This window comes from Grampus griseus (assembly GCF_964374135.1).
Source record: "Grampus griseus genome assembly, chromosome: 1".
NCBI lineage: Eukaryota > Metazoa > Chordata > Mammalia > Artiodactyla > Delphinidae > Grampus > Grampus griseus.
In genome coordinates this window covers 79638566-79650846 of record NC_139017.1, presented here as the reverse complement: position 1 = coordinate 79650846, position 12281 = coordinate 79638566, and the positions used below count along the sequence as shown (strand labels likewise).

Below are 12281 nucleotides of genomic sequence, written 5' to 3'. Positions count from 1 at the left end.
CAAACTCCTCTTTTCACCATTTAACTTTAAGAGTAATCTGTTTCGCAGCTCTACTTCCTTTTCCTCCATTTATTCAACCCACTGCAGTTCTGCTTCCATCTCTATAACAATACTAAAACTGCTTTTTCAAGGTCAACAATAATTCTCCAAATGTCAAGTCTAAGAGCTAATCAAATTTTAGCTGCATCCACTATTGATTATTCCCTCCCTGAAACTCTATTATCTTCTTTGACAGTACACTCTGGTGGTTCTCCTATATGTCCAACCACATCTTGTCAGTATAGTTTGTTGGATCTTCTTCCAAGATCTTAAAAGTCATTGTGACACACAAGATACTGAGTGTTAAATGAGTAATAGGTAATGTTCAGAGCTCTTACTGTAGAGCAAATTTAATGGCATTATATGAAAGTGTCATGGCATTTAACAATGAATTCTTTTTCAGCTCCATCTCTAAACAGAAATGTATTTTTCTCATCAAAAAGAGATTTAAATCTCCCCCTCCCCCAACACACACACCTTGGCAATAAAGCAAATGGAGCAGCAAAGCCAAGCTAGGCAGGAAAATCTGATCCCTGATCCTTAAGGAACAGTGGTTCTTAACATTCTTGGAGTCACAGACCCCTTGGAGAATTTACATGAAATATAAAGACCTTTTCATCACCCAAATTGTGACTACATGAGCTCATACAAGCACAGGTCTGGAAAAAAATCTGAGGGGTTTCCCAGACTCAAATTAGGAATCCCAGTGATAGAATACAGAGTGCTCGGGTAAGGAAAGGAGGAGGGGAAGGCTACAATAATCTACAGCTTTAGCCAGAATTTTGGATAACATTAAAGAGGAGCGGGACTTTCCACTGAAAATCAATTGATCAGTCCTGTATTTTGAACAGGTTCATAAGCAAACACAAAACCTTAGTAAAAATGCTCCTGAAGCAAGACATTTACGTCCCAGGATCTCAAAGTTTACATGTAACAAACAGATGATTGCAGAATCAGATCTATTTCCTTAGCCATACTATCTTAAGGGCTATCTTCAGTACCTCCCTAGATGAGGATAAAGAGAACCCACTATGTATCTTTTACAATTCAAATTAGTAATGAGTATATAACAGTTCTTATTACACTGTAGCTCATCTTTTTTTTCTCAAAATCTTGTCATCTTTTAGTTTAAGAAGTCCTCCAAATAGTGCTTTATATGATTAATTGGATTGGTTAGAGGGATTAGACTTTTATTGTTCAAGACAGGGCAGAATCAGGCAGAACGTCTTGGATCACTGTCTCAAAAAATTCTGATTTTTTGTCTGAATAAAGAGAAAATGATATCATTTAAAAGACAAAAGAACTTTAAATCTGTTTTCTTATTCTTCAAAATGCTTACATTGATTAGATAGGCCTGGATAAAAGTACAAAGAGAGCTGGTCCATGCTTTTGACCTCCACTCATTACCAGCTCTATTTCATTGTTTTTGTATAAATTATAGGTTTACCATTCTTTATGTCTTTGTATTTCAATATTTTAAACTTCAAGGTACTTAGATATTTCCGCACAATACCTCTATCCCAACACCAAATCTATTATATTTAAGAATCATTCTATGCAAATAGAAAGAATGACTTTTTCTTTTTAGAAAGTTACTTAGATGGAAAAACAAATGGAAGCAGTCAAATATGTCAACAATAAATACAGTATAACAAAAAGATTTCTAAGTTGTGTTAATAGCCCAGGTCAAATTTAACACCATTATTCAAAACCAGCCAAACACATGCTCTCTCTAATGGTGAGTTAGTAGTACCACCTTCATATTAAAAGAACTTTACTATGTTTCATCTATCAATGTCTAAACTGAAGAAGATGATTCCTGTGTACTGGTTTACATGTGTGTGAGTGGCAGGTTCTGGGTCTGCTGTGCTGTGTCGTGACTGTCAGTGTTTCTCTAGTTTTGCAGTAACGCCGTGTTGTTATTTACGCTCTGACAGACTGTCACGTGGTAGGTTCTTTCTCAGGAACTCAATTTAACTATTATTTATTGATATATCATCACCTTTGAAACGCTTTTACTGGCACAACTTATTGTTAAAGTTTTGAATCCAAAAAGTAAAAAGAACTTTACTATGTTTCAATTATAAAATTAATACATTTAGCAATTCCGAAACTTAAGAAACTAAGGTTATGCTCTTGAAGTAGTGCATTGGGAAGTTATAAGATGCATTATCTTAGCACTCAATCGAAGATGCTTACAACAACTTTCATTAAAATTATTTTTTCTGGGAATTCCCTGGCAGTCCAGTGGTTAGGACTGGAGAGGGCGCAGGTTCGATCCCCAGTCAGGGAACTAAGATCCGGTAATCCGCGCGATGCGGCCAAAACATAATAATAATAAATAAAACAAAATTATTTTTTCCATTTGTGATTGTCCTTTCCCATAATATTTAATAATGTTAAATTAATTTTTTAAAGATAAAATCATGACTCATTCTAATACAGAAGTGAACATGGTTCAAGATTTTATTTAACTCACAAAGGAACCAGCCAGATGGTTGATAAAGGGAGTCCCAAAATTGGGCTCATTAATAGATCAGGAATACTGAAATGAATGTACGTGAGGCAAAACTTCCACTCAACCTCTAAAAGACATGTAGAATTTTCATGTCTACAAATAAAATGATTTAGTATTGACAGTAGTTATCTACAGTTTATACAGCTGTAAAATAACTTTCTTAGAATCAGGTAATACAAGGGGTGTCACCGAGATGGAATCTAGACTATGTACTAAAGCACGTTTTTTCCTCATATATATACACATTTTTTCGTATATTAGCCATACACGTTCACCTAAACGCTCCCTTCCCCATCAAACTTATCTGAAGTAAGTCTGTTGCCACAATTTCCTCCTTTCTCATTCATCCAACCCACCGGAGGCTTGTTTCAAACACCTACACTGTTACATCTATTTACAGCCTGATCATATCCATTCTCTACTCTTATCATACGGCAGACTAGGTGAACATGTCTTAAAAACTCAAGAAACGCCTGAAGAAAATCAGGTAATATAGATAAAACTCTATTTTCTAAGCTGGCTGCAGCTATCTTGAAGGCACAGACTTATTTCTTTTATATACCTATATGTTAGCTTTAATCTTCCACAGCTACAGACATCAGAACTCCTTTCTAAACACTTTTATGCAGCCCAAGAATAAAATCGGACAAAACTGCAAGAAAGAAAAGCTAATTCCCACTTGGTGACAGAGCACCTAAAGCCTCAATTACCAAGCAAGGAGGAGTCAGCCCTGGTCACTTCCCCCTCCGGCGACCAAGGAGCGGAAACCAAAAGCCAGACCAATGTCACTCCAGGGACTGCGGAGATCCAGACAACTCAGCATCCTGGGCTCAGCGCCTACCCAGCCCTGATTCGAGCAGCTCTCGGTCCGTGAAACACCCAATCCACACGAGCGACCACACAAACTCGACTCCTGCACCCCAGGACGCGCGCCTCCCCAGGGGCTAGAGCACCACTGTCCCTTGTGCCTGGGTCTGCCTATCCTCTATCTTCTGGTGGGTAACTTCTCCCCGACAGCGCCTCGGGCGAGAAGAATCAGACCAACAGCGGAGGGGGGAGTGCCAGGCTCATTTTTGCGGAGAACTGACAAAACCAGCCCTCTATGCCCGCACCCCCAGCCCTGGCCGAGTCCCGTGCGCCCCCCGCCGCGCCCCCGGCCCGCTCCGCCGCGCCTTCCTTCCCGGCCTCTGTCCCGCCTCTCACAGCATTCCGGCGGGCCCATCCGGGAGGCAGGCACAGCGGGTTAAGTTCCTCGTGGAAAGCGGCCGAGCGGCATCCCCGGACAAGCCTTGCCAGGAGCTCGGCGGGTAAAGCAGCCAAAGTCGCAGGAGGCTGGAAAAAGCAGCCGCAGGAGCCCGGGCAGGCGAAACACCGCCTTCCGCTCCCGGCCGGAGCTCACCAATCAGAGCCCAGCTCTTACGTCATTTCCCCCAGAAGGCAAAGGGAACGTCGGGCGGAAGAGGCTCCTCGAGCGGACCCGGAAGGGGTGGGTTCGACGGGCGGGTCCAATCAGCCCGGAGCCTCGTGGAGGCCCAGGTAGGTACCGTAGGCGCGCGGCGGCCGAACGCTTTTTGCTTCGCTCCTCGGGTTTGTTTGGTCCTGGCTGAGGCCTTCCTGGTGCCAGCAGCGGGCGAGGCAGGGGGATTTGGGGCCGGTCTCGAGGGTGGAGGGGCACCTGGGCCACTGCGGGAGCCCCACCGCCGTCCCTGGGAAGCCGGCCGCGGACACCCGAAGCTGGCGCGTGCCGTGTTGAGCTAGTTCACCCGGCGCCAGCAGGGCTCGCCTGAGGATGGTCTGGCAGCGTGGTGGGTGTGCGGAACCCCCACTTCACCCTCTCCTGAGTGAAGAATTGGTTTAGGGACATCTGACAGGTCTGTTCCGGCGGTCCAGCCTTTCAGCGCATCATAGAAGCATGTTTTCGGGGGCTGTGGGTTAAGAAGCAGGGGCATAGAGGAAGGTTAGGGCGTGAGCTCTCTCCGAAAAGCGTCATATACACAACATGCATGTGAGACACAAGTGACCAGTACCAAGATGTATGGAAGATCGTTGAAGTTCTGAGGCAATGGAAAAGGCTTTGAGCATTGGACTAGCCCCAAAGGAAGTGGGCCTCAGAGGGTAACACTTAGGTAGACGGGCGAATGCATGTTATTCTAAGTGGGAGGAACAGTTTGAAGAAGGCAGGTGACAGGACAAAGAGGGAAACCAGCTAGCCCGACAGAAAAGTTTATGCGAGAACTAAAGAGGAATAGATAGGTTGAGTGCTTGCGAACTGCACACTGTTTAGCTCTTAAAGGGTTTTGGGGTAGGATTAGTGCGTTTGAAAAGATTAGTCAGGTAGTATTAATGACTTTTAAAAGAAATGAATGAAAAACATGGAGGTGGAGGTGCTACATAGTGCAGGAACCCAGTGATAAAGAGCTGGAACAGAAAGTAGTGGAAAGAGAAAAGGATCCTCCTTCAGAGAAACAGGTAGAAGTTTCTGACAAAAGAGAAGACGGAGGCAAAGAGAAATAGTTTAGTGGTTAAAAGAGGAAATTTTGGAGTTTGGTTTGTAATCTGGCTTTGGCACTTAAAACCAGCTGAATGACTTTCAGCTAGCTATTTCCTGTCTCTGTGTCTAGTTTCCTTGTCTGTAAAATAGGGATAAGAATAGTACCAATCTTGCAAGGTAACTGTGAAGGATCCTTTTAAGCACTTTACATGTATTAACCCACTTAATTCAATTAATTATGATCAATCCAATTAATAAATATGAAATTAACTGCGTATGTTTACTCAGTTATATATATTTTAATGTATCAGTTACCATATAGTAAGCACTCTTTCAGTATTGGCTGTTTAAATAATACTAATGAGCCAAAGGTTACTACAAGGTTTTGAGCCTGAATGGCTTGGAGAGCTGTGTGTTTTAGACTCAGAAAAAAATGAGTAGGGTTCAGGAAGCAAGGTAGGTTTGGTTTTATACACGTTAAATGTGATACTGCAAGGTGTTCGGATGGGGATGTCTAATAAGCTCTTGGAGCTGTATAGTTAGTATTCAGGTATGTAGGCCAGACTGGAAGTAGGGATGTGGTGGGTCCCTGGGCCTAGGCATGCTGTATGAAGTCTCCAAGGAAAATACTGTGGTAGACGGCGGAAGACTACCATGAACAACAATTACAGTTAAGGGGCTGGGGCCAGAGGAGTAAGATGAATTGGTAAAGAATTGATCAAGTGGCCCAGGTGAAGAGCGTTTTTGCCATGTTAATATTATCTTCCCTTCATTTTTAACTGGCTTTATGTTGGTTCCTAGGAGAAGAAAAATGAGGCCTGTAAGTGGTCATTAAAAGAAAGTATTAGTACAGGCATTGAATATTTTCCTGTTAAAGTAGACTAAAACATCAGGTTGTAATAGAAAGAGACCCTGTAGCGTTAAACCAAACAAACTGAACCAACAACAACAACAAACAAAAACAGCTCCAGAAGAAGGCTGTAACTTCTGTTTAGTATTCTTGTGTTTTTTAAGTTGCACCGGTGTTTGGGGGAATACCTTTCACATTTCCATATTAAGAGCAGACAAGCTTAATTTATCTCCTTCACCAGTTGTCTCTTATGGTAACCAAGTGTTTTCAGTGAATTTGATTTAGTGCAGTTGTTAAAACCAAAGCTGGGCCCGCCCCGCTGTGGGCAGTCAAGCCAGTCTACTGACACCGGGTTGTGGTGAAGGAAAGTGCACTAATGCTAAGTGCAGCTAATGCTGAGAAGACACCCCTCCCCCACACTGGCTTTCAGGGAAAGGTTTTTAAAGTCAAGGTGAGGGAGAGGGGGTGGGGCATGTGATCAGCTGGTGGGCATTCTTCTGATTGGTTGGTGGTGAGGTAATTGGGAGTCAACACCATCAACCTTCTAGTTCCAACTGGCCTGGAGTCTACCTGCTGGTGGTCAGCATTCAGTTAACGTCTTCCACCTGGTTGGGGTTTCAGTATCTGCAAAACAGCTCAATGATATGGTTCAAAATATTATCTCCATAGCCCTTGACGAGGAACCTAAAGATCCTTGATTTTGTTTAATGGCTAAAACTATTTTTATTTTGTCTTGCTTGATTCCTTTGTTTCTGCATTTTCTCACTTCTCTGATTACATTTGCTCTTTGGAACTCAGGGAAGGCTTAGGAGGCTAAAGGTTTTCTATTAACGGGAGGCAGGTGGAGGACATGGTGTGGCGGGGGTGGGGGGCGAGGGGTGGGGGGTGGCGGTGGTGCCTGACCTGGGAAGCCCCTGTAGTGTCCTGCTCGGTTACACAAGAACTATGGCAACTTTGAAAAACAGTGTGCCAAGGGCAGGTGACTGCCCTGCTTTGGAAATCCAGGGCATACCTGCACGTATTAGCTACAGTAGTTCTCAAAGCGGGGAACCGCAGCAGCAGCATCACTTGAGAACTTGTTAGAAATGAAAAATCTTGGGTCCCACCCCAGACCTACTGAATCAGAAATAGGCTCTGGGGATGTGCGGTGTAGGTGGTTCCCAGCAATTTGTTTTCATAATCCCTTGGGTGATTTAGATACATTCTGGAGTTTGAGAGCCACTGTGCTCGAAGGTAAGTGCCACAAGATCAGGGATTTTGTTTTACTCAACACCATATCTCTAGCGTCTAGATCAGTGCCTGTCTCATTATTAGTAGGTTTACAATAAATGCTCACCAATAAATATTTTCAGTCTCAGGCTGTCCGTCTCCATGTAAAAACTTTGATGATAGTTGAATGGGCAGAAGCAAATTGTTAAGCTGCATTGGGGCTACATGTCAGAATTTGTGAGGTGGCCATGACAGTGTGACCAATCCGAAACTTAAGTGAGAGATTACACATTGAGTCAGCAGTGAATAAAAAATGGAGGTGTCTGGGTATTTTATGTCAGTAATATATTCAAAGTAAATGAAGATTAAGCAACCACAGGTCATGTACTTTTAACTACACGATATGCAGTCGGTGTTTGCCAGCCTAGCAGAACCCAAGAACTCAGTTTTCTTTGTTTGCAGGTGCAGCTGCCTCACTTGTGGTATCAGATGTTAGAACATGGGGCTCACCAGGCAGTACCTACGCTATGTTGCCAGTGCAGTCTTTGGCCTTATTGGCAGCCAGAAGGGTAATATTGTCTTTGTGACACTTCGTGGTGAAAAAGGACGCTATGTGGCAGTACCAGCCTGTGAACATGTTTTCATCTGGGACTTAAGGAAAGGAGAGAAGGTATGCGAGAAATCACCTAGATTGATATTGATTTATGGGTATTTGAGGGTGGAGGCAGAAGTGGGAGAGCTCTGCTTTGTCATGCACAGACTTTGTCATGCACAGATTTTTTTTTTTTTTATGTGTGTGCCTCTAGAAATTTTTTTTTTCCTTTGGGTCTAGATAGCCAAGTATCACATTCTATTGTGCTCTTCTATACTATATTCTGATAAACCACAACCAAAAGAGCTTACCTCTTGGGTATTTATTTGTAGTGATATTTACAGGTAATTATTTGTAATCATTATTCCCAACATGTTTGTTTTTCTCTGCTTTACCAGTTCTCCATTTTTCAAGTTCTTCTACTTGCCCTCACAACTAGTTACAGAATATTAAGCATTTAAAAGGAATATTGCTATGTTGACTGAATCTTTTTCTTACTTATGCAGATGAGGCCCAACGGTTGTTAAACTAGCCTTTGATATCTTGTATGACTCTGAATTCCCAAGCCTACCACTTCTGCCAAACAAAATACAGGCATTTTGATCTTGTCCACTCACTTTGTGACCTCCAAGAGGTTAATACTTTGATACTTAGTGTCCCCCAGAGTCCCTTGGGGATACATCACTGTAGCACTCCAGTGCCATGCAGGTTGGTTTCTGGGATGGGGCTCAGTTAAATCAAGGATGTGTTTATAACCCTTTATGGAAAATCATTTGGTGTTGACATAGAATAAGGACTTAGTAATTTATTCCATTGCCTGGGAAATTTTGGCATGTATTATGCTAATATAGAGCTTTGGAGAAGTAGTATAGTATAGCTTTACCTTTTCTTGAATGTTTCATTACCCTGTACAAATAATAATTTCTATATTAAAGAACTTGAGATAGAGTCCGGAGACTCATTATTATTCATAAGAGCGATTTGGAGTTATTGATGCTCTTAATTTTACTGTGCCTGATTATTCCCACACTTTTTCCTTGATGACATGCTTAACTCCTCTACATTGTTTTTAATTCTTATTATTTCAGATTCTCATCCTTCAGGGGCTTAAACACGAAGTCACTTTCTTGTGCCCCTCCCCAGATGGGCTGCACTTAGCTGTTGGTTATGAGGATGGGTCTATCCGAATCTTCAGTCTCCTGAGTGGGGAAGGAAATGTGACCTTCAATGGACACAAAGCAGCAATCACTTCCTTGAAGTATGATCAGCTAGGAGGCAGGCTGGCATCTGGGTCCAAGGTGAGACCTTGAATTAGGTGCCCGGACTTTAATCTAGAAAGGAGTGTAAGGCTACTGCTGAAGCAGGTTATTCACAAACATTGTTGCGTGAAACAGTGGGCACTCGGTGTACAAAATAGCATAGATGGTAGAATAGAGTGAGAAGGGTGGATATGAATTGGGTGGTTCATTTTGTTTCCTGTCAGATTCACTGATAAAAGACTATTAAATACAGGAACAAGATGAGGATGCCCATGATAGTTACTATGTAACATCATTGTGGATATGCTACCCAAAACAGTACACAAGTTGGGGGGAACAAAACAAATTGGAAAAGGAGAGTCAAAATGATGATTCTTGGCCATTCGTTTTGGTAAAATCGGTAGCTTTCCTATATCTCAGTCATCAGAAAATAGAATGTAAATGATTCCATTTACAAAAGTATGTTAAGTAATGGACACAAAAATACTGTGAAACTTTACTAAGGAATGTAACAGAAGACTTGAGTGAATAGAGACACAAACCATGTTCTTGAATGGCAAGACAAAGTGTTGAAAAGACGCTCGTATGTTCTAATTAGTTTATACAGATAAAGCAATTTAAATATCCCAAAGGTCTTTTTGTTATTTTTTTAGAATATGACCAAATGATTTAAAAGAACATATTGAAAAAACAAATGAATAATAAATAGCAGAATTTTGGGAAAAAATAAAAGGGTTTCAGATTTCTTTTTTCAGGGTTAGATTTAAGAAGTTTCAGATATTAAAATGCATTATGAAGTTATAACTTATAATGTGTTATATTAACCTGACATTAATACAAAATAGTCAGATTACTGTAACCAAATGGGAATCCAAGAAACAAATCCACTTGATATATTTTAAAGATGACATTTTTGATGAGTAGATAAATGATGGATTACTTATGAAACAGGACTTAAACAGTTGGATAACTGTTTGGGGGGAAATTTAAAGTTAAAACTTTACCTCATGCTGTGTACCAAAGAGTCACAGATTAAAGACTTAAATATTAAACCATGATATTTTAAGTAAACTAGAAGATATATAAATAAATATTTATTCATATCAAGGTAGAAAAAGACTTCAAGCATATCAGCAAGGAAAGAAATTATAAAGGAAAAGACTGATAAATTTGAACGCTTGATATTTGAATATTTAAAACATTTGTGCATTTAAACACTATAAAGAAGTTGTCAAGAGTAAATCCTAAGAGTTCTCATCCCAAGGAGAAATTATTTTTCCTTTTTTTCTTTTTATTATATCTATATGAGGAGATGGGTGTTAGCTGAACCTATTATGGTAATCATTTCACAATATATGTAAATTAAACTGTCATGCCGTATGCCTTAAACTTATACAATGATGTACATCAATTATTTTTTCAATAAAACTGGAAAAAATAAAGTTAAAGGACAATGAAAAAGGGAAAGTATTTAATAGTTCCACTATGAAAGGGAAGGATTAATGTGTCTTAATAACCAAGAAACAAGTGAAAAATAAGACCCAAAGGAAGATGAAAGACATGACTTGGCAGTTCAAAGGAGGTGCAGAATGGCCAGTAATCACCATAGAGCATGTACAGAATTTCTCATTGGTATTCAGAAATGCAAATCAAATAAACATTGAGACAGCCTTTCAACTTTTGAAACTGGCACTGTTTTTTGAGCAACTGATAATATCCAGAGATGAAGGGATGGGAAAACTGGCATTGTCATACATATCCTTGGTGGACCTTTAGATTGGTGTAGCCTTTCTGGAGATCACCCTGAATTGCAGACTTAAGATAGAAATACCTTTTAACCCAAGAATTTCCCTTTTTAGTTTTTATTCTGATCAGAGATATGTACAAAGATAGAGGTACAAGAATGTTCATTTCCACATATCTATGATAGCAGAAAATTGGAAACTGCTTAAATGGCTGAAATAGAAAAAATTTAAAGTAAATTATGGTATATCCTTAAGGTTGGTTATTATGTGACCAGTAAAAATGAGAACAGTGTGGAAAGACATGGAAGTATATTAAATGAGAAAAAGGAGGAGAGTTATACAGTGATAGGAATAGCATGATCTCAGTTAACATGTATGTATACATAAAGACTAGAATAGTATACAACAAAATATCTGTGGTGGTTATATCTGGATGGTGAAATCAACTGGTGTTTGGTTCCTCTGTGCTTTTCTGTATGTTTTCCAAATTTTCTATAAGGACTACATATCAACTTTGTAATAAAAATATTGTTTGTCAAGTTAGGCCTTATGTGGTAAAGAAAATTCTTCTGTATTTGATTCCTTTAGGACACAGATACTATCGTGTGGGATGTGATCAATGAAAGTGGCCTCTACCGTCTAAAGGGGCACAAGGACGCTGTTACACAAGCATTGTTTCTACGAGACAAGAATCTGCTAGTTACTAGGTAAAGAAATAATAAGTTTCGTTTCCATTTTTCTCTAGGTGAATTCATTGGAGAGGTTTTCAAAGAGGGAATTTGTTTCATTCCTTACTCGTATCTCTGCACTAGAGTACTCAAGCTCATGTGCTAGTTTCCTCTTCTCGCTGCTTTTCCTCTCTCTTCCCCTCCCTTCCCCTCCCCTCCCTTCCCAAACAGTGTCATAGATGCTGTTCAGAGTTATTTATAGCATTTTTTAATTCCCTTTTCTGATTTGTCATTATTTTCCCCTGATACCAGCTTTTCCATAATTCCTTAACTCTTCAACAGACCTTGTATAGGATGAGCTGTCTACTTTCTGGATCCCTAGAAAGTCAGAAAAGCCGAACATGGAGCAGTGGGCAGATGCGAATACCAAATGTTTGTCTTAGCCTGCCTCTTGAGAAGAGACATACCCCATACTTAGGCCTTCTGAACATCTCATAGGTTGAACCATTTGAAATTTCCATTTGTGTGGGTTAAAAATGATAGGTCAGATATCAGCAATTTCATATATCAGCAATTTCATATAGCTCAACCTAATATAATAGTTATCATTCCTAAGGAATGACCACCCAGGAACGTTTGGGATCTTAAGTTTTGCCAGGCAGTAATTAGAAGAACCATAGTAATTAGAACCATAGAAGAACCAGAAGGCAGTGTAGAGGAGCAGCACGAAATGCTGTACCAGTGGTGGATTTGTTCCTGTGGGATAGGATGCAGGGACATTAGTGTGTCTTGTTCAGATAACACATTCTGTGAGGCAATGACTCTACTGCTCTAGTAGAATATACATACACCTTATAGCTTAGGGAATGTAAGGGAAAGGAAATAACACCGTGAGGTGGGATTATATAGC

At 40.5% G+C, this 12281-nt stretch overlaps 2 protein-coding genes across 3 annotated transcripts in view; one reads left to right on the top strand and one right to left on the bottom strand.

The window, feature by feature from the left end:
• The window catches only part of GDAP2 (ganglioside induced differentiation associated protein 2), a 70855-nt gene extending 66971 nt beyond the window's left edge, over window positions 1-3884 (bottom strand). The window contains exon 1 of the mRNA XM_082662193.1: window positions 3761-3884. The gene's annotated coding sequence lies outside the window, so the exon portion shown is untranslated. The remainder of the gene's footprint in view (window positions 1-3760) is intronic.
• Window positions 3885-4000: 116 nt separating this feature from the next.
• The window catches only part of WDR3 (WD repeat domain 3), a 37777-nt gene continuing 29496 nt past the window's right edge, over window positions 4001-12281 (top strand). The window contains exons 1-4 of one of the 2 annotated variants that reach the window (XM_082671503.1): window positions 4001-4093; window positions 7570-7777; window positions 8788-8997; window positions 11292-11410. In XM_082671503.1, the coding sequence (XP_082527629.1) occupies window positions 7607-7777; window positions 8788-8997; window positions 11292-11410 (500 nt within the window). In that variant the 5' untranslated portion in view covers window positions 4001-4093; window positions 7570-7606. Of the gene's footprint in view, window positions 4094-4116; window positions 4429-7569; window positions 7778-8787; window positions 8998-11291; window positions 11411-12281 lie in introns of those variants that run through there. The other variant, XM_082671504.1, reaches the window with a different exon arrangement.